Source organism: Passer domesticus, chromosome 4 (genome assembly GCF_036417665.1).
Source record: "Passer domesticus isolate bPasDom1 chromosome 4, bPasDom1.hap1, whole genome shotgun sequence".
Lineage (NCBI taxonomy): Eukaryota > Metazoa > Chordata > Aves > Passeriformes > Passeridae > Passer > Passer domesticus.
This window is the reverse complement of record NC_087477.1, coordinates 57,847,886-57,870,939: the sequence shown is the minus strand read 5'-3', so window position 1 is coordinate 57,870,939 and position 23,054 is coordinate 57,847,886. Positions and strand designations below refer to the sequence as shown.

At 40.2% G+C, this 23,054-nt stretch overlaps 1 protein-coding gene and 1 long non-coding RNA gene across 2 annotated transcripts in view; both read right to left on the bottom strand.

Annotated features, from left to right (window-relative positions):
- SCFD2 (sec1 family domain containing 2) overlaps positions 1–23,054 on the bottom strand; it is a 187,369-nt gene that overhangs the window by 15,855 nt on the left and 148,460 nt on the right. The window contains exon 6 of the mRNA XM_064418169.1: positions 835–980. Coding sequence (XP_064274239.1) covers positions 835–980 — 146 coding nt within the window. The remainder of the gene's footprint in view (positions 1–834; positions 981–23,054) is intronic.
- Positions 20,967–22,130, bottom strand: LOC135299307 (uncharacterized). Its single transcript, XR_010361299.1, has 2 exons — positions 22,014–22,130; positions 20,967–21,865 (listed from the first exon to the last, which is right to left on the bottom strand). It is a non-coding gene; the product is annotated as an uncharacterized LOC135299307 (long non-coding RNA).

Here is a 23,054-nt window from a genome sequence, read left to right as displayed (position 1 = left end):
TTCTTATCATCTCACTGCCCCTGCACTGAACTGTATTAAATGTTTAACAATTTTCCCCATTTTGGACACTAGACTGGTCCAAACTGCTGGAAGACTTCAGGAACAGGTTTTCTTCACCTTAGACTTTCAGTGATATTTTGCAACGCTCATGTTCTTACAAAGCAATGCTTAATTTGAACTACATCCCTTTGCTGGTCTACAGCACTGTGAGGAGTTTGTAAGGATTTTTTTATGGCTCAAGGCTAGAATCATGTTTTATGATCTCTGTCTAAATCACTGCTTTCTGCTGTAGAACTCTATTTTTAACTGAGAAAGGTCTTCAGGAGAGACAGAGGGAAGGAAAACCACTATTAGCCCTGATGACCTAAAGCAGTATTGTAGATCATGTGTTGCTATTTCAGAAACAGAAGCTGCTTTTGTGACCTATTTACAAACAGGTTTGTCCCTCATGCTTACAGGAATAGGAGAGGAAATACAACAAGAATATAGCTGCAGTATGGATGCAGACATCCTGCTTCACTCTGCCTTGAGCAGTCTAAGTCGAGAGCCATCTTGACCTAGCCCTGCCTTTCACAGGCATTCATGTCATTCCACAGTGCTGCAGAGCAAAGCCCAAATTTCTTCCTCAGAGCTGATATTGATATGCATATGCCCAAGTCTGAACAAAGGACTTGAAGAAGTTTTTGATGACTGGGTCAATTATAAAATCTATGCTTAAGTATCTTCTTCATGGGCAGAATGTGTATAGGATTAGCACATCCACAAAATTAGTGCTGTAATTTTGACAGCAGGCTAGAGAAATAACAAACACAGGGAAAAGAAAGCTACACTTGCCTGGTGGGTGTTGCTGCCTGGATTATGTATGGAATGGAACTGTTTCATGTGCATTCTGACTCTGGCAATATCCCTGAGGGACTGGAAGATGCCGTCCACTGCATCTGTGGCTTTCTGAGATGTCAGGTTCAGTGATGAGTCACAGCCTAAAGAAATAAAGAAACACACAGCTGATGAGTGAAAAATGTTCATGTGTTTTGATAATAAACAGTAGGAAAAGGGTAACTGGGAGGAAATTTTAAATTATTTTCATCATCTTATATTCTAGAAACCCAGAGGGGCTTGTTAGTCAGCATGTCCTCAGCATTGCACAAGTCTTTGCAGATAAGCAAGAAGGCAAGAATTCTGGACAGCAGGCAAAGTGAAGAGTGCCTCTCTTTGTAACCTCAATCACACAGCATTTTTGGCAGCACAGAGTACGTTTTGCTCTTCGTAGCAAACAGAAGTTTTCATGCTAGCAGGCCCCAAAGAAGAGCCCCCTGTTATATGGGAAGGAGCCAACGGGTTTGCTGGTCTGCGTGGGTAAACAGCCTTGAAGAAGGGAACTGCTCCTCCCTGGCCAGCAGCCTGCTCACTCCAAATACATTTCCTACCTTTGTGACAAGAAAAATGGAAGAGTCTGTGCTAAATACAGCAGAAAGGTCAGCCAGCCATTGGAAAGAGCTGCATTATCACAAAAAAAAGTTCCTGTCCCTCAAAGTGGCAGAGTTATTACCTTTAATGTATTTTTCCAATGCACTTCTGCTAAGGTATTATGCTTATCTTCCACTAAGGCTAAATTCCAATTACAGGACCACCAAAAATGTCCCTCTGGGTGGCCAGACAGGGTCTTGGAAAAAAGAATGTCTTAGTCTTGGCTCCATCCCCCTCACCCTACATCCCATATTCCCATATTGCACAGAAGCATTGAAAGAAATGCTTTCTCGGCTCCACTGCTGATGAGAATTAGCCAAGTGAGAGGTAAGTGGGTCACCTGATATTTTTATTACCCTGTCAACACAGTTCTACTCCTCTTGACATCTCTTCCTGCCTCTCTTCTAACTTGACTCTTCATCCCTGTGGCAGAAATCCATCAAAAAATAACCCTCCTTGCCACATGCTCACACCAACACACTCATTCCTGCTTATTGCTATTGTCTTCTCCAAGGATGCTGCTGTAGTGGCTTCTGTGTCCATCCTCCAGCTCAGAAACCAAACCTGCACCAGCAAACCTTTATGTCTATGGAGAGTCCTGCTGAGAGGACAAGGTCTCCCTGCAGGTCCAGCTTGTACTGTGCTGCACCCTTGTAGGATGGCACTGAAAACAGGCATCCAGACTGTCAAGAAGGCACCTGGATTTTTGGGTAGGAGATGCCTGAACAAACTTTCTCTGCAATTGACAAAGGACAGAATCCTTATGTACTTAAAAAAATCAATACGTAGGTGGTAAGTTCAAAATGTACAGGGAATATTTGACAGTGAATCTGAATTACTTTCATACCTTTGCGTTCCACACAGTAAAAACTATATACAACATAAACACATACACACACATACACTTATAGAGCTCTGAAAATATTCCTACAAGATGGTGATCAGACACTGAGCTTTCATTTAGTTGAATATCATTTGCTGAGGAGAGGTGTGGGAGCACTGGTGCACTGGGCTGTGTTCAGCTGTGCCCTCCAGCAAAACCAGAAGAGTATCTCGAGGAGCACTGGAGCACGGAGGGCAAATGTCCATTTCCAGTCTCCACATCAGAGTGCTGAGCTGGACCCAGTTTGGGACCCCAAGGAGGTGGGAGGTGAAGATCCAGTCTGGATGTTTATGGCTGGCCTGACAGAGGGAACAGAGGTGTACTTTCAAAGTTTCTCTAAAATGTGACTTGCTTGGGACTTTGCATCAAGAAATATCATGTCTGAGGAAACCAGGGATATCTATTTCTAGCCTGGCATCTAGTACCTCTTTTTTAATGTAAATGAAAAAATAAGTTTTCATAACAATCCCTGATTGTTGAAATCAAAATCTCTGAAGGCTAATGTCTACCTGTTGCACTGCTCTTGGGTTATAGAGGGGAGCCAGGTTTCTCTCCAGCCTGGAGAACAACAGAAGCTTGTTCTTTACAAGTGGCAGGCAGCTACAAATCACCTCCCATTCACACCTTCCCTGCAAATGGGGCTCTGCAGCATATGGAGAGCAGAACACAGTCCCTCTTCTCTGCTCGCTTCAAGCTACTAAGAAATCTGCCCCTTTTACAACAGTGAAGAGGTGGAATACATTAGCTGCTGCACAGCTCACGTACTAATTAAAACAAAACTTCCTGTTACTGTATTTTCTTAGGAAGTTAAACGCCATTTGGAGAGCATGCTGAATGAATTCTTTTGAATCCCAAGTTCTATTATACATGGGAAAAGGCATTTAAATAAAATTTTGAGATTTCCTGTTGGACTTGAAGAAGACCAGCTGTGGAGAAAAAGAAAATCACCACTAACCTGCAGAGGACTCAAGATTTTAAAGTACACAACCTGGTTCTGCAGTAAGTGAGGAAAATGAATCTGTTGGGAGCCGCATTCAGTGCCTACTAGGATAAAACTTATGAACTTTTTCATGAGACAAACTACATCTCCTCTCAAGCAACACATTTGCATAACCATTATTACCACAATTAACCCATTTTCACAAGAAATTTGAAAAAAGGAGAATGAATGGAGATGCTGTTTTCTATAGTACTGAGTGACCCAGGAACCAAACAGGACCAGCTTTTCTACTGATTTCTGAAACTGGAAGGAAAATGCTTTAAGAAAAGGACATGGGCACTGTGAACCCACAATAGAGATCTATAATTATAGAGCAGCATGTGATTGATTATTCTCCCTCTACCTCCAAAAGATAATGAATGAGAATTTCAGACCTGAGTTTCAGGAAACCTTTCACTGTGCTTAGTCTCTTCTGGTACACATAAAGGCATTATAAACAAACACATTCTTTCTCTCAAGCAGTATGATAATTATCAACATTTTTTGAAGGACTTTGATAATTCAGAGACATCCCTAGGCTTATGATTCCTACAAAGTTGAAATTTCAGGAAAGTAGAAAGTTTACCACTCCACTCTGTTTTATTGGTATTAACGTCAGCTCTCTCCACCTTAGGCTGTCTCTATAACCCTTTTACAGAAATAAACCAGTGTAAACCCTGCAAACCCTGGAATAGAGCCAGCAGAATAACCAAGCCATTTCAGAGGCACACATTGAATCATGGGCTAAACCAGCAAACTTGCACTTTGAGGGAGACAGAATCCAGCATCAGGATTTCGTTATGCAGGATTTCATTAATTTTTCTAGATATGCAGAGTTAATATGCTTGTCAGCAAAAGACAGAAGAACAAGAGAGATAAAGGGTTCCTTGAATGTCAGAACTCAAAATACAGCACTATGATATTAAATTAATTAAAATCTTCTATTTTTATACTTTAGGTGATAGCATAGCAATGTGGGCCCTTCTTTCTCTAGCAGATAAATTTAAGGACCTACATATGCATATCCAGAACCATATATTTTATAATAGTTTTGGTATATTTGTGCATTAAGATTTTTTTTATGCAAAAGAAGTTACAAATGTGTACAGTGACACAGATCATTGCTGGTTTTTGCAAGATAAAAAAAAAATTGTAAAACCCAAAACTAGGATGTAATTTGTATAAGTCTCCTGTCACTTTTCCTCCTTATGGATTCTGCCACACATTTGAATCTTTGTTCTTCCATCTGAATTGTACCAAATTGTCAGATGCTCTCTGATGCATCTTAAAAGTAAAGCTGCTAAGCGAGCGTGATACTGTGGGACAAGGAAGGACAGGCCAGAACACAAGAAATCTGCCATTTCCCCATAGCTACACCAGCAGAAGGTGAAAAATTGTAATTGATTCCTTGCTAGTTTGGGGGAATTCAGAAGAAAGGTGTGTTCTACACCCATTGAGAGAAGAGAGTGTCCAGAAGGGACAGACACAGTGTTGCCTGTGACAGTTTCCCTGCAGCACATCCATCCCTGGAACTTTGAGAAGGTCCTGCTCTGTGCTTGCTCTGTCCTCTGCATCCCCAGCCAGAGCATGTGTGGTTTGGATGGACAGCCAGGTCTGTGCTGCTGGCAGCTCACATCATAAAAAATTGCATTGGCATTTTGCTGAAGCCCTGGCAAAGCAGTGTGTTGGTGCTGCTGGCAGGCAGGGGAAGGAGCTCATCAGCTGGGGAAGGGCAGGCACAGACTTACACAGACAACCTCTCCCTATCCACAGCTTTGGGATGCTCTTTTCCCATCTCCTACCGGCAACCATAGCAGATTTGTAAGGTATCACCCCAATTCAATACCTTTTCTCACCCTCCCTCTTACCTCTGTCTTGTGGGATGGCTCCTTGCCCCAGTCATGCCTCAGCCCTTTGTGGCTTTGGGAGGCTGGACCATACAGCTGCCAACCCATGCCAACCCCACGAAGGGCAAGTTATTTTTGCACCAGAAGTGAAGAGACCCAAACTCTTCCAAGGAGTCCAAGATTTTAGCATCACTGCCAGCTGGGGAATTTGGGATTTCCCAGTCCTGGACTTGACCCTTCTACCAGTCCACACAGCACTGAATCACAGAATCATAGAATATTAAGGGGTTGAAATGGACGTTAAAGACCATCTAGTTCCAACTGCCCTACCATGGGCAAGAACACCTTTCAGTTGACCAGGCTGCACAAGACCTTATCCAACCTGTTCTTGAACACTGTGGGGTGGGGCATCCACAACCTCCATGGCCAACCTGTTCCAGTGTCCAACCACACTCACAGTAAAAAACTTATTCCTAATATCTAACTTAAATTTCCCCTCCTTCAGTTTGTACCTGCTACTTTTTGTCCTATCACTACAGTTCCTGATGAAGAGTTTTTCTCTGGCTTCCTTGTAGGCCTTTTCAGATTCTAGAAAGTTGCTATGAGGTCTCCAAACACCCTTCTCTTATCGAGGATGAACAGCTCCAGCTTTCTTAGCCTGTTTCCACAGACAGGGGAGATGCCCCAGTCCCCTCATCAACTTTGTGGACCTCCTATGCACTTGTTTCAACAGCTCCATGTCCTTCTTATGTTGGGGATCCCAGAGCTGGATGCAGCACTCCAGGAGGGCTCCTACAAGAGCAGAGCAAAGGGGAGAATCACCTCCTTCAACCTGCTGGCCACACTCCTCCTGATGCAGCCCAGAATCTGGACTGCCAATGCAAGCAGGCAGAAAAGATAGCGAGTAGGAGGAAAGAACAGAATAGCAGCATATGGGAAAAACATTAGAAAAGGGGCGGGGGGGGGGAAATGCACACAATATTAAAATTCAAAGCTCTGTGTTTCTATAAATTTAATTTATGATCTGATTGGCACACAGAGAGTGAAAACAACAATGTGTTTTGGGGCAGTCACCAGCACCATGCAGTGCAAGTGATGGTAGGGACTGGTGTCTATGACAGGAGGGGAGTGTGTCTGACCCACTTCCAAGGAAACCACGGAAGCCAGCATTGTGACCAACAAAGATGCAATTTATAGCTTTATTCTCATCACAACAAACGTCTCCCATTTGAAAGAAAGGCCTAGAATGTTTTTTTTAAGAGTTAACTAAATTTAGAATCCTATATCTCTGCTTCACCTTTTCAATGTGCATCCACACTTCAGCAGTGCTGAGCATCCAGGGATTGCACACCAATGTCTCCAAGGGCATTGCAGCACATTATCTGATCTTTATTATATAGGGACACATCCTGAAAGCTCTGGAGTTCCCTGAGGAGCACTGTGCTTGAAAGGTTGTTTTTGGCATCAAGACTTTGAACCCTCTTCTGGAAACTTTTCTTTGGTGTACAAGGGACACACAGACCATATGAATAAGAACTTTGCTGGATCTCAAGCTCTAAAGCTGCACATGTGAAAATCTGGCCACTTACCTGCATGATTAAATATGGATTTAAGAGCTACCTTAGGAGAGTAATTTTTTTTTTTTAATTTTGGCCTTAATATCTGTCATTTGGATATTTTGATTCTACAGGAATATTTTACTGCCTTCTTCTTGCCAAAATCCAACAGCACAACATGTAATATCAACTTTTATGAAGCACTGCAAGCTTGGTACTGCTGGTTCTCATGTTACATGAAATTAAACCTGTCAATTCAGTGAACAATTACAGGGAAAAACTACAGAACTTACTACAATAAATTACATTAATTAATTGCAGAAGGAATTTAAGTTAGGCTCAGATGTGCTTTCTGAAGGAAATTAATGCAAAAAATTCCTTCGGGAACCATTCCGTTGCTCCCTCAAGCCGCCCATATCTTAATTAAAAAACACAGATGCTAATAAAGCTGTGGTAAATGCTCTGTAAGTCCAGTAAGGCCTCTCAAAAATGTTCTTGCAAGAACTCAGTAAAACTCCAGGTTTTACTAAACAGTATAGAGCTTTATGAGCACACCACCCTAGGACCCACATGATCAAAAAATCCTTGCTCAGTCTTTTGCAAATTATTCTCAGATACCCTCTTTTTGTCTTCAGAGTAGTGACTGCACTGCTGCACTGTGGCAAAGACTGATTTATACTCCCATCAAGGACGTCCCTTCCATTCAGGTGGGGCATTAGCCAATAATTCCAGGGATTATGTAAAATTTCACACTCAGATCTGCTGCCTCCCACCTTGTCCACAAGATACTCCAAGAGGTACCATGTATATGAAGGACAAAGGACAAGGGATAGGTTTGTGTCCAGGTAGCAGCAGGTGAGGCACTCAGTACTACCAGTACTGGTTCTGCACAGCTGTCTTGACCAGAAGTCCACACAAGCATGGGAGTCTAGATGTTTCACCCATTTGTATTCAGAGGGGAACATCCATAAGACAAGATCTGTAAAGGTCCTTATTTTTTACAAAAACCTTTTCTTCTTTATGCTGATTTAAATGAATCCTACTTTTAAAACAATAACCAAGTAAAATAAGTATTTCAATATTTTTATTTTATTTTTTCAGTGCTTTTTTTCTTGGACAATTAAAATGAATACAATCAGTGTTTTTTGTGCTCACAGTCCAATTTGTTTGTGTATTCCTCAAATTGCCAAATCTGGCTTGCAGATTTGGCATAATTGGTAAATGCTTCCTTCTGAAAACAATGGCCATACTTAGAATTTATAAAAAACACAGGAAACGGTTTTAACTCATGGATCTAAGAATGATGATAATGGAGAAGTGTCCAAGAGACATCTTCTTTCCCAGTTTAACTTCTGAGCCAAACTTACAGGACTCGCAGTGTCCATAAACTAGTGTAGGCAGCTTCATGCAATAATGCAAATACATAAAAACATAAGACCACAATTAAAACTAATTAATCTATTTATTAGCTATTGAAACAAAACAATATTTTTAACAGCAAGGCAAAAATAATCACATTCTAATGCTATGTATAATTATCTTTTCCAAACGGCCTCTTCACCCAGCATACTATAGCACAGGTGAAAAGCCATCTGAAAACTGACAAAGACAATGGGCACCTACGTTGCATTCAATGGGCAATATTTACTGACAGAAAACAAACAAAACAAAAAAAAGAAATATTAGAATAATTGCAGTTTAGACTTAGACAGCTACATCAGATACTGCTACTGCCTAAATAAAAAGCTAACTCCAGGCTAAGTTCAGAGCAGGTTTGCTGAGGAAGTTATGATTTACTGCAGCCTGCTGAGCACCAGCTGATGAGAAGAGAAAGTCAAGTGGCACATCTCCCAGGGGCTACAGTTATTAGAGGGAAGAAGGAAGGCTTCCTCTTTTCTACACTATCAAGAACCTGCCAGGTCATTAGAGGGAACAATTTTCTACCTGGCAGATTGCACAAGACCTTTTCTTGTCCTTTCATCAGTAGTGCAAGAACATGCTGTGCCTCTGCAAATGTAGCCCAAATGTAGGGTGTGTGAAACCATTTACAATGCTGAAAAGCAGAGAAATGTGGCTTGTGATGCTCTGCTGGAGACCTAGAGACCAGGGGCTGTACTGGGCAAGGACCATACTATACTTTTTTTTTGTTCCTGATGCTGCTTCTCCTGAAAACGGACATTAACACTTTAGACAGTGAGGTGGAATATGGGGATAAAATAGGGTAAGGGCAGAACAACTGCTTTTTCATCCTCCAAGTGAGGATAATTGTGTAACAACTAGTGTAACAACTTCCAGAGAAAAGCCAGAAATATTTATGGTAAAGGGCTTAACTGGATAACATTAAAAAACCCCAACAACCCAAACCTTTTTAGCCCGTAATACTGAGAGCAACAGCCACAATTCTCCACAGTGAAATCAGAAATTCTACTTTAATGGCAACCTGCCACACTGCAAGTCACACACAACCAAGGACAAAAGGACTAAGAACTGGAACACTGAAAATTTCTGCATTCACACTGCAACAACACTTGTCCCTCACTGCAGCTGTTTGTCCTGCCACTGTCAGGTACCATGCACACAAAGAATGGGTTACATTCTCCCTGGTGTCCCAGCCTTGCTGGGGGGTGCCTCAGCTGGGGAGCTGAGGCTGTAGGAGAGCTGCAAAGAAGCCATGCATGAGTCCTTCTTCAGCTGGTCACATGTGCCAGGGGTGAACCCAGGGCACATTCTGCAGACAGACGAGAAGCTACGCTGAAGTTACCTCTCAATCCCTTCCATCACAACCAAGAGAGATCACGGCAAGCAGCTCGTGTGGTCTAACCCATGCACAGCATCTAGTCTGCAGCTCTACTGCATTGCATGCTGTGCATGAAACAGACTCTCTGGAGACAAACTCCGTCTCTGGTACTGTACTTGATCTACTGAATAAATGACCTAATATGAAATTACTGTGTTTCAGATGTTTCTCTAAAGAATACACAGAGAAAAACTGCCACTGTTGGTACAGATATTCATCTCTCTGCAAAGCACAACCTTGTACATGTGGGCTTGGGATGCATGAGTCAATTTTTGAAGCTATGAATCATGAACAATTTAATTTTAGGATAAAAGCAATGTGTATTATCTGTTACCTACCGAGTTTGATACTAAAATGCTTTGCATTTAGGTGAAAAGGTAAATAAGGTAAATGATAACTTAGCTTACAGTATAGGTGATTATGTTATTTGGAATAAGCATTATGTCTCTGATGAGATTAGAAAAACCATATTTTGCAGAGGTATTTGCTCCTCATGAATCTCATGGAAATATTTAAGAAAAACCCATATTGCATTTGGAGTCAGAACAAAACCAGGGGAGGTTTTTGCCCATTTCTCTCTCTAGCTTTGATTTAAATGGTTGTTTGCATTTTTCATCACCTGCTGTAAAACTATTTCATTTGAAATCTTTGCTGTAATACTGTCTCAAAAGATAACTCTTCTCATTTTGGGAATATGTCATATCTGATTGAGGATAAGAGCCTACAAAAAGTACCTTCACCAACTTTTTTCGTTTTATTTAAGTATATATTATTTAAAAGTCCTCCTATGTTCATCTATGCTCATAACCCATTGAAACTGCACTGACCTTTGCAGAGATCATAAATACACAGCTCAGTCCAAACATTTCACAGTCTGTGAATGAACAAGAAGAGGCAAGCAAGTAAAAAGCCTGGGAAGAACCAGAATAAACCAATAAAAAATGCAAGTTAAGAAGAAAGAACTGCATGAATTATCCCACTTTGTGTTAATTTTTAACTTGAAACTACTTTATACAAGAGACAAGACAGGCAGCATGAAGCATATTTTGGATGAAAAACAAAATGAAAGAAGTGAGACTGTGGAAAGGATCTGAAGAGAAGGGGAAGATGGACCAATGCAGTGTTATTTTTTCCCAATGAATGAACAGCACAACCATGTGTCAAGCCACCCCTTCCTCTGAGTACATGAGGGTTGAAGCTGCCCTAAGACAGCAGATCCCCAACTATGAATAACACAAAATTATACAATCAATGCTCATTTTATTCTTCTTGTCTGTTAATTAGAAACCACACGGTAGTGCAGATGGCAGTATCAGTCAATGAAGAAAATTATCAACAGTACAAATCTCAAGTGCATGTAGGAGTATCCTCGACCATTAAGTGGAATGAACTCATATTCATAAAACAGACAATAATTCATAATATGTGCAATAGATTAAAAAAAAGATGCTGGCAGAGGTCTCAATTTAGAAGAAAATGTAAACACACATTCAACTTAGAAGGTGTGACAGGATGGAGTTAGGGTAGTGGTTAAATGCCTTGTTGAGTTACTTTCTGGTTTATATTCAGAATTAGTTGTGCTATTTTAATTAACAAACAATTGAATGGCTTGTGGAGTTCATCTAAAATGTTTCTTAAGCACACAAGAAACAGCATTTTTTGTCTTTAAAACCAATTGAAAATGTGTGTGTGTGTTAGTGAAAACACAGCTTTTAATAGAGGTATGAAGAAACAAGTAACTGACAGAAAATGCCTGAGATCTGTAGTCATTTCCATTTAGTATAAATTGTTAATGTTTTCAGGAAAGAGAAATAATGAAAAACACTAGTCATCTTGTGGTCAAGTTTCAACACCTGCTTATTTATTGTCGCCAAAAGAATAATGATAACTTGATTTATGTTCCAAGTATGTGGCAGAAGCACTGGGATTTTTTGCTTTGAATTGAGCCTGCCTAAAAATGAAAGAAGACTTGCCATTTCAGAATTAACTGGTTTTTTTGGTTGTTGATGTTGTTCAGGAAACAAAGCCATTACTAAGTGCAAACAACCAGTCAAGTCTGATGGGCTGACAGCAGAAGTTTAATCATGGTGCTGGTTTGTGGCAGCTGAATGCTGTTTGCTGTCCTGGGACTGGGCAGGTGCAGGGTGCTCACACAATGAATATTGTGTAGTTACAATAGAAATATTAATATATAATATATCTAAGCCAATAGGTACTCAAATGATCAGTAGACACAGATCCACTTCCATGGATATGTAATGGAGCCTGTGGAGGAAAGGAGACTCCTCAGGCTCCTGCTCCTTTGCCATAACCAAAGTTAATTTCAGATATGGAAAATACTTTTTCTGATCCAATGAGTTTACATGGAAGCATGCTTTTGAACCACAGAAGGCTGCAATCAAAACCTTTCCCTGTGCCATTGCTGCTTGATGGACATCCTTCAGTTACTCCTTCTTCTTCCTCCTGCTATAAGGAGACCCCACACACATACACAGAGGGAGATACAGGGGACATGCACAGTGGAGCAGCTCACTCAGTGATGCCACCAGAGCAGCCTTCATGTGCATCATTTCCCCCTCCTGACAGTGATGTGCAGCCAGCCATGGGGCTTGGCAGCAGCCGATGTCACCTCGGAATTGAATCACCCCCAAGTAATAAAGTGTTTACAGTTTCAAGTAATGAAAAATATTACATGAAAAAGCTTCCCCATACACTTTATCACTGTGTTTTTTGGTCAGATAAGCAGGGCTGCTTACTGCAGATCTTGTGCAACCTCACAGTCTTGGCCAACATCACGGTGATGTTCTAGATCACTTTCGTTAAGATTTTATCAACCTCAGATGTAAAACTATGACAGCCACCATTATCTGTGATGTAATAATGTCTTATTTTCCTCATATTTGTGACATACCTCTATTTCTTTTTTTAAACAGATTTTTATTTTTACACCAAAGAATTAGAAGTTAAGCTATTTTATATGGCATCTGAAAAATACACTATTTTCTTGCACAGGTATTTTGTCTCTTCACTGGGCCAGAACTGCCCAAATAACTGAACAAAACCTGAGAGCAGAGCCTGGAAATCATTACACAGTGATCTTCATGCTAAAGAGAGATGGCAGAAGACAGCACCATGCTCAAGCTCCTGGGTTGAGCTCAGTCTCTGCTGCAATGCAGCAACACACCATTTTCAGCTCCCAGGAAAAACACTGACTCACAAGGACGATACTTCATCCAAACCTACCAGGTTTGCCCATTGCAAGGCTGGAATGCTGCATTTTCTGGGCAGAGCAGTTCTGCATCCAGTTCCTGAGCTGAAGGGACACATCCCCAGATGTCACCAAGCAGGGCACACAGCAAGCAAAGATTGCTCTGTATTAGGTGCAATAACATGTTTAAGCTTCTACTGCAATGTCCCAGTCTTGGATTGTTCTGTCACAGCTCACTGTAACTCTCTGCACTCCCAGAAATTCAATTAGGCCATTCATTGCTCTTGTAGAACAGCATTAGCACTTCTTTTATGTTGATTATTTGCCATTAAAAAATATCTAAAGTGGGATTAATCTCTAACAATGAGCCACCTTAAAAACAGAAACCTGGTCCATCCTCACTATCCCATCCCACAAAATCTCCTGGAAATCTCCTCTAATCTGTTTGCACTGACTAGGCGGACTTCCTAAAGTTTCACCTGCTAACATCAAACTCTGTGAAATAATTCCCACTTTCAACTAAAGGGCCAAATAATTGACATGGAATAAGCTAAAGCAGTACAAATCTGAGATAAGAAAAAAGATAAAGTATCAATCTGTAAACCAAAAGAACTGTGACAAATATAAAGAGGCATGTGTTGTTCCTCTAAAACACAGCTATTAATAGGTGCTACCGTCAGCCCCCAGCACATTCAAAGTCAGAAACGCTTACTCTGCAGATATAAATAAACTGTCCTACTTTCTGCATCCACCAACACCACAGAAAGGAAAAAGGACAGAGACATTAGCTAGAATATACCTTATCCTGTGGATGATAAATGGAATGTGATCTATTCATGAGGAGTCTTTAATATGCATAATGCTTGCTTAATTTATTTGAGCTTTTTTACATGGTCTTTTTCATAGCTTCTCCAGAGTGTTGATCACAAAATTCAGGGTCTGGCCTTCACAAAGACTACCTCAACCAACTCTTGTAGACAAAGGGAAACAAGTGATGGCAGAATGAAGTAGAAAAGCAGTAGGATACAAAACTCCAATGCATGGAGCTAAAATGGACAAAGGTTGGCTTAAAAATCTGTGCATGTTTTTGCAGAGATAGCAGCTAGAAAAACATATTTGCAGTTGTAAGTTGAGCAAATTTGATATGAGTCATAGATGCTGTAAACATGCAACCCCCACAGAGCTGTTTGCAAATTGTTTCTCTCCATATATCCACTTGGTTCAATTGAAGGCTGAATAACTGAGTAACTGCAGAACACCGAATATAGCACACAAATATAAGGGAAGAGGAAAAATTATACAGGAATCAACAGTCGAGTCATTTGCTTTTCAAACAGGCACAAAGTTTAATCAGATTTTGAAAAGAAAAACTAAATGTGAGAAAGGATGAGGAAGTGGGACAAAAGCTGACAAATGCAGGTGATAACCTAGTTGTACCAATATTCTGGGTGAGATAACTGAATGTTCAGCTGACAGAAGTCTGGTAGATGATTATCCAATTTCAGTTAAACATTTGATACAATGCCACCTGGAGAATTAGTTTGGAGTGAAGAGATGGGACTTCATAAAAGAGTAGGAAGGAACAGACAGTGGCCTGGGTTACACAGAGTCTTAGTGATGTTCCTTAAGGATTTGTCTTACTATGGTTATTGATGACTTTTGCACAAAAACTAGGAGTGCTGCTGACAAAGCTATGAGGTATTGCTAAAGGCAGTAGAAGCCTAAATATTATACAATATATAAATTCTAAAGAACCAGAAATGAGACAAAAGAGACCAATACAGCAACATAAAATGAGATAAACCTCACCCGTGCCATCAACTTAGTGGGGAATAATAGCAAATCTCTCCAGCTGGGACTCTGTGATCAAAAACAACAGGAAGAGAAGAATCTGGGTGGCATTAGTTGATTCAGGGATGACTCTGGGCTATCAGCACTGCATGAGACATGCAAAACTCATCAGATAGTATACTTCCTGTAAATACACAAGACATGCTATTTCTGTCCTAAAAATGGTAGAACTACAACAGAAACAATTCTGGTCATTAGTGCTCAAATTCAAACTGCAACAGACTTAAAGCAGATCTCTAAGGATGACTACAGAAATAAGAAAACATTTTTATCTGAAAAAAATGGGGCTTGTTCAGCTCAGCAACAGGAAAACTGAAGATAAATAAGCTAGAAAGTTGAATGAAGTATCCAACCACTAAAGAAGACTTTGTGCGAAAGTATCTGAATGCATATGGAACTAAAAGCAGTTTCAAGATGGATTTTGATACGTTTATAAGTGAGCTTACACAATATATTTGCCTTGGAAGGAGCAAGGGGTCTGGTTTGGTGATGAGAGGAACACCTCCTTGCCCTGTCTTTCCACATACACCCCTGATCATTCTGAACAATTTTTGTATTTCAGAGATTTAATATTACATCAAGGAGAAAAACCATGCAATTGCTCAAACTCTCAATAAATGTTCTCATAAATGCTAATGTAGGATTTTGACTATTAAAAGTGCAGCAATGTCTGGCAGCCTTTTTGAAAGCCTGCTCAGTCTAGCTGCAGGCTGCCAGTGACCAATTTCACCAGGCACATTTTTCTGCCCTGACAAATGGCTCAGTAGATAGCTATGGGACAGCCTGTCTGAGAGGTTTACAACCCACTAATGACGAAGCGCTCAAAGCTGGGAATCAGTCTCTAATAGAAATGAAAATATTTCTCCCCACAGAACGTTATTACAGTTCTCCTTCCTTCTCTCAAAACATAAATGTCGAGTAAGTTGTCTAGCCATTGGAAAAGCCTAGTAGGAATAGTAAAGCCATCAGAAAACACAGATGCATAGCTCTTTAACTTTCCTAATAAACCAAGCTGCTTCTGCACTGGAACGTGGAAAGGTCATCTGAGAGGCAAAGCAATGAAACAGTCAAGGCTGAAAGGAAAACAGGCAGAGGAAAACACTTCTAACTAGTGTTATGTGATACGTTTCTAAAAGACAGGAGAAGCAAGAGGTTTTGTGGTATACATGGGATTCTGTAGAATGTGCAATTTATTCTTGCAGGGAAGGACTTGCAGTGCATATTTCTGGGTAGCATGGCAAGGCAGACTTCACTTCCTCACTTTTTAGAAAGCTTAGCTGAGGAGAGAAATATGAAGCACTGTTAAAAAGTGTATTTTAAACAACTCCTGCTGCCTGTACTCCAGAGAACAGGGAGGTGGCATTTAGGAACTGCCTGGTTCTACAGCCAGAGACATGCATTTCCTTGCTCCTCTGAAAGTCTGGGCAAGCTGTAAACCTCTGAAAGATCATCGCTCACACATGCTCAGCTAAGCCTTGCTGGATTTTCACCATTAAGATGTCTAAGGATGCTCTTGCCAAACATACTCCAGTCTTTCACAGGACATAGTGCTAACAGAACAGTTCATCCATCACTCCTAAAGTGCAGCAAGCTGTGATCTGTTACTTCCCAGCTCCTAACTGTGATCATACAGCGAAAAATGTGTCATTCTCAAAAAACACCGTGAGCCTGGCAGATTTCCTGGGCTTTACCCAGAGCAAGGCTGCTCACCCACTACACTGGTGCCAAGGGGTTATACCCACTACTTCAGAAAGGAGCAGGCTATAATGACACCCAGGCAATGATGAGGCTGTGTCTAAAGATAAAGTCCATATAGAAAACGAGTTCTAGGAAGATAGTTTCTTCTTTTTTTACTATTAATGTTTAGTAAGTTGTTAAACTAGAGAGGAATTTAACAAAAAACAACTATATGTACCAATAAATCTATTTATTTTATTAAACCTATTCCTTGCCAGGTTAGCTCCACAAAATTCAGCATCCTGTTTTTATAGAAGACTCAGGAAAAAGACATTCATACTTGAGATGCCTAAAGGGCTCCAATCACACACTTCATATTTACTAAGAATGTAAACAAAATGACATGACCTCAGTAGGAATAATTTACTCCATACTTTTCACAAAGGACAATAAACATATGGAAGGAATTACAGAAAAGGAGTCAGTAAAAAATACTAGTTCATCAGAGAAATTGTTTGTATTCTAAAAAAGTGACAAAAAATAGGTAAGCACATAAAATGGGTGAAGTTCAAGGAAGAGTACTCTTTTCTTTGGGAAAATGTTTCTGATGTTCTTGCTGAAGTTTCAAGAGCAGCTGCTGAAAGGATGTAAAATCAGATGTCAGGAAGCAACAGTCTGTGTGTCATATGCAAGGAAGGAATTTTATCAAGTTTGTTTTAGGGAGCCTTAAATAATATAATGGGCAAAAAAATCACAAAAAGCATTTAAAAGTAACATGACTATAAATGTAGAAATTACTGGACCTAATATGAGGTTTATGATGAAGCACTGTAGAGGAATCGGAGATGGTGTACCTAAGAATACTTGGCAGTAAGCACTGAAGAGGTGATCAGGATGGACTGGGCATTTTCTGCTGCTTGGAGATCCTGCTCAACATGAGAAGTTCCCCTGGAACTGTCCCCTGGACAGGACCTGAACTGCTGCCCTCAAGACAGAGAAAGCAGGAATGATCAGAATCCAAAATACTGTGTAAGCTACAAGCAATACAGTCTGGAAGGTCCAAATGCTCATGGTTCTGTGCACCTTGCTTTCTGGATTTTGCAGAAGACAGAGAGATACAGAGCTAGACTTTCAACTCAAAAGGAATACACTTAGGGAGGATACATTGAAAACTACCAGACGAAACCTCAGAAGACTGAGCAGTTGAGGCACATCACAAACTTGGTTTCTCATTGGAGAAACTAATTAGGTTTAGTGGACAATCTTTTTACTAGCCTGTATGTACATGTTGTTTTTACATCTTTATGAGGAAAAAATCCACACAAAGTTACTGCAAAAGCACTATTTGTAAGTGACATCATTGGCGCTACATTAAAAGGAGATTAGCAGTAAATTTGGGAAGAAGTTGTAAGAACCAAAGGCTCCAGGAGTATTAGCCACTGTTTAAACACAAATTAATTAGTCTCAAAATATTGCACTAATCTGTTCTGCAAATATGGCTTAAAAACTGTTTTAGAAAGGCTCCTTTGGCTAATGGAGAGGTGGGAGACAAGGACCTTGACTTTCAGAGCAGCACTCTGGAGATCTCTGTGTGGCTCAAGTGTCTTTCTTCAGGAAACCACTGATTTTAACAGAAGCTTATTCAAAAAAGAACCGTGATTCAAGTGCCCTAAGTTGATAGACACCTGCAAATTAGAACACCAAAGTTAGCTTGGTCAAAATAAAAGCCAACGACTTTTATTCCCGGATGCTGGGAATCATAATGAAACTTGTGATGCTGCTGCTGCTTTAGGTTTTTCTGCTTTTAAAATGTTAAATGTGTTAAAATCAGAGTTTACTGTTGCCCTGACTGTCAGTGTGTAACTTCCACAGGCACTGCATTTACTTCACAAACTGAAAAGACCATCTGCAAACACCACAGACTTGTTACAAATAGGATTTGTTACAGGATTTTCACTGCTAAAACCTCAATGAACTATTAAAATATTTTAAGAAATTAACTGTATGGGCTGCATTCTACTTCCAGTGAAAATGCATTTCATCCCTTGCTTCACCAGGAGAAACACTGAAACCAAACTGAGCTTCAATGAAAATTGCATTACAGCTGTATTAATAAAAGTCAGAGATGCTGGAAGTGTATTTTACACTGAGCATATTTTCAGCTAGGAATCGAAAATGTTATGATAGATGTCAGCACGATAGGTGGCCAGATAAATGAAATATTTCCATCTCTAAGCACTAAATTTAACTTGTTTTTCTTAAGAGAACTACTGGCATGACAGCCTGCTGTATGGGTGGAGAACCTGATTGCACAGGGCATGCCAGAGCGGTCACTTGGTGCTGCTCCCTGAATAGCTGCTGAAGCCTCTTTGCATCAGTGGCTTCAGCCTGGCTTACTTCAACAGGTAGACAGATGTATTTAACCAATGGATCATACATCTAGCATCAGATCAGAGTGATAAACATACACTAAAATAGGCAGTGGGTCAAAGTCTTCTGAAGAGCACACCTGCATCCCTCTGGATCATTTAGGAGAGATAGTCCAATGATAATACATAGAAGCTGTAGTTATAATAAACTCTCTAGTTAAAGGTGAGATTTTTTTCCTTTCACTTTAAAATCCTTCCATTATAAGATGACGGGAGAATAATTTCTGCTTTGATTAGTCTATTATTATGTAACCAAGAGAAAGAAAAGACAGGCCATCGAAATGCACTAGTATTAAAGCTCTCTACAGTGTATAAGGGATGCAAAATCACTCCTTTAATCGTTTCAGTTCATAGTTCTATACATAAGATACTGTAGACAACACTGAAACAGAGACTGAAGTCTAATTTGCCAACAAATTTTGAAGCTCAACAGGGAGACTTCCACTTTCTTCACAGCTGAAACCACTTGTCAGCAGTGACAGCCTTTAGATCTTCACCTGCAGGTTGCATCTTAGCCCTCCAGTAAATGCAACAACTGTTCAGCTATCCAGCGACTTAAAAAATCCACTGAACCTATTTTAATCATATCTTCAGAAATTTGCAGGTACAGGTGAGAAAAGGGTACTTGTGTGGTGTCATCAGACAGCTCTTGGCAAAGCACAAGTAAAGGCTGTTTGCTCACTGCTTTGGTACAGGCAGCTCAGGCCTTCCCCAAGTCTCCTTCTCTCCTTCCTCCCCTTTCTTTAGAGAAATCCCTTTGGTAATTCAATACTGCAATACCCTTCAAATCAAAGGAGTTAAGCCAATTGCTCTGACAGACATCTAGGAGATTCCCTACCCTAAGGACGAAAGAATGAATTTTGGCACAAGTCAGTGTGAAAAAGCTACTTCAAAGAAACAGCAATACAACCCACAATTCTATAAACTACTTCAAATGATCCCTTTACACATTCATTAGACTGAAAAGGGGCATGCCATTGTATACAACCACTCCCAGCCTTAATGCTGCCTTCCGGCCTCTGATGTTCAAGGCATGGCCTCAGGGAAAACAGAAAAATTCAGAAATTCAGAAAGAAGCAGAAGATTTTTTTAAAGGTCTACCCAGTCATCCCCCCTTGTGTAATAGCATGAGTCTCATCAGCTTCTATTTGTTATTCAAAGAGAGCTCTTGCAACTGAGAGGCTAGCTGAAAAAAAAAATTAGGAAGAGCTAAGAATTGTGTGTTTAGTAATGTAGAAAAGTGCTAGAAGAGATCCCTTGTAGAAAGCTGCTGAATACACAGACACAGGCAATTATCTGTTATTTGGTAGTGTCTCAGCACATACCCACTTGTACTTTTAACAAATTAAAGGGCTTTCTTAAGTCAAGAACTTAAATTTGTCAAATTATGTTGCATCACTTCCATAGAGTTTTTTTTCCCTTCCCCTTGAGGTGAAGTTTACTGATGCAGTATATCTAGCAGTAAATCTATGTAGGCTGGAAAGAGGTCAGCATTGTGCATGCAGATTTTTTTATGCTTATAAATCTACCTGGTAAGAGAGCCTGGGATCAGATCGTTGATTCCCAATGTTTGAGCCTGAAGATAGAAATCAGATGAAGATAAGGCTTTTGTCATGTTCCTACAGAACTCATCCTCCAAAAATGTTTTTTTCTAATGTATTTATCAGCTCTATTATCTTTAAAAGAAAATACTTTACCCAAAAAAAGTCTTACACAAAAAAACTTATGGTACTCAAACTGCAAGCCTAAGAATATCTAACAGATCTAAAGATTACATATAAAATAAAAATCACACAACCAACTAGCCAAGCTAGGACAGACATTTGGTGGTGGTGTCACTCCAGTTATCCATGCACGACTGTACTTAAAGTCAGTTGTGTGTTCCCTTAAAAAACGCATGTAGACAAGCTGAGAAGTAATTCTGATTCACTTTCAGAAGTACCTTTATGGTATAGGCACTAAATCCCATTAGTTGCATCTACATTAGATTTTAGTTTGGGTTAGGAATTTTGATCTTCTTCTAATTCCTATTTGCTGTGCTTTGATTTGCATTAGAGAGTAACCTTGAAGTGCATTAACAGAATTCCTTCTCACTGAAACTAAACCAAAAATGCCCTCCAATGACTAATTCATATCACAGGACCAGAGAAGAATGAGTCTCCAGCTCATCAAGCTGCATTCACAGCAAGAGCTGTGACAGTGTGTAAGGAGAATAAGCAGAAGGGAAACAGAAAGTTACTTCACTCAAAGAGAAAATGCTATGATACACACACTGAGCTAAGTGATTTAATGAAAGAAAAGTAACATTAGCAGGCAGCAAAGATATGCAAAGCTGCAATGAAACCTTCTGCTGTTTGAAAAGCTCTAAAAATAACAAATGACCGTGCTGCTAAGTTCCATAAAAGATAATGGTGTGGAAGTAAACATTTCAGAATTGTTAGGATAAAAAAGGGAGGAGATTGTTAGAGATTGGAGAGATTGTTTCTGAAAAGGAAAAAAAAAAGAACAAAAGGAAAAAATCTGAGTGAGTTGAGGTCACCCTTTTTGTAAAAGGATGTACAAAGCAAAGCAGACTTGTGCTCGAGGAATCACTAATGTCATTAAGGTCAGTCTTTAAACAGATTCTATATTTTTTGTTGTTGTTTTGATTGAGTTCCTCTCTATATCTCCTCTTTAAAAAAACCCCAAACCAACAACAACAACAACCCAAGGCAAATTCTTTTGCCTGCTTTTTATTTCCATGCATTTCCTCTGTTTCATATTTTGCTTTAGCTATGTGAGTAGAAAAGACCCACCATCAGCTTATGATACTGAAGCTTGCAAAATAAACCAAGCAGCAAATGTATAGTGGTTCAATTCAGTCCTCCTCTGTCCTGTATCGGTGATTTGGGTCTTCAGAACTGGCATCACTGGGTTGAGATGTGGATTTAAGATGAATCCTCATGCTGACTTCTATATCAGCGATTGGCACATGGATGTTAGAAGAGATTCTGGAGCAGAAGTTTCTCTCTTCCTTGTACTGACAACTGCCTCTACAGCGTCAGGTGACATAGTGAACCCTAATAGGTCTTTGTTACCATAAATGATGATCAGGTCTTTTCTAACAGGTCCTTCAAACCAGGTAGTAGGAGATAATTGCATCCTTCTTTGTTATGCTAATATAATGCTTCCCTATTTAGAGAAATAAAGGGATCTTTAGGAAGATTATGACACCTGAAACAATCTTTGAAGACTAAAAAAAGGCTATAGATCAGCTGACCAATCTTATACCAGTCCCAAATGTTTTCTGTGTCAAAAGACCAGACTGCCAAACTCCTACCTCCATGTATGAGCTGGCCTTGTGCTCTTAAAAGTGTGTTTCCATGCTTTTGTAGAGAGGAGGGAGGGATTTCCTCCTGTCTGTAGGATCACCTTCTACCTTTGCCTACAATCATCCGAATCACCTGGTAAGACACGGATTGTTTTGGTGGGGAGTCAGAGAAAGGCAAAGCCCAGCAGGTGAGCCTCCTTCCAGGAGAGGTGGGGGAATTAGGCTGGCAGGACGCACAGCAACAGAGGACGCTGATCCATGTGCTCGTTGAGCTGTACATTGTGGAGACATTAGAGCACTGCTGCTCCGTGAAAGAATTGCACTAAAAGGCTCAACTGCTGTCCTGTGTCAGAGGGCAAAGCTGTCTCTCCTCACTTCATGGCACATGCTTGGAGTGCCTCTGGATTAAGCCGTGCCTCAGCACATTCCCCCTGCTCAGCCACACCACAAATCCCAACACATGCAGGGATGCAGTCCCATGAAACTGATTCAACGCAGCTCAGGAAAGATACCTAAATATATGTTTCTAATATCCCAGATTATCCTTAGCTGAATTAAAAATTGCTGTTTTGTTTTTTTCAGCCCCCATAAAAACCTCTCCAATCACTACAAATAAACCCAATGTGTCAACATAAATAATACCATCCTCCAGTTTTAGCCACTAAACAATTCTGAATTTAATTTACAGTCTATCATACAAAAACATTTATTTGAAAAAAGCAAATGGAGTTTTAAGAACTTGTCTCTTGTCACCGATGACAACAAAACACGCTTCCTAAATGCCTGTATCCCTGCTCGCCCTATTTTGCTCTGACAGTCTGGGCGCTCACACACTCCTGTACTGCCCTCTCCTGTTCAAGCTTCAGCATGCTGAGTTTGGACAAAAAAATAGGCAACTGGACAGCCAAGCAAAGAACAGATTATTTTCTTTTCCTGTGAGGTAGGAAAAAAATGAAGTTTTAATGCCAGCTGTCAAAATAAAGCTAAATTTGATTTTACAAATTTTAAGAAAGGATAGAAACTTATAAAGTGGATGGTAGGTAACAGCAC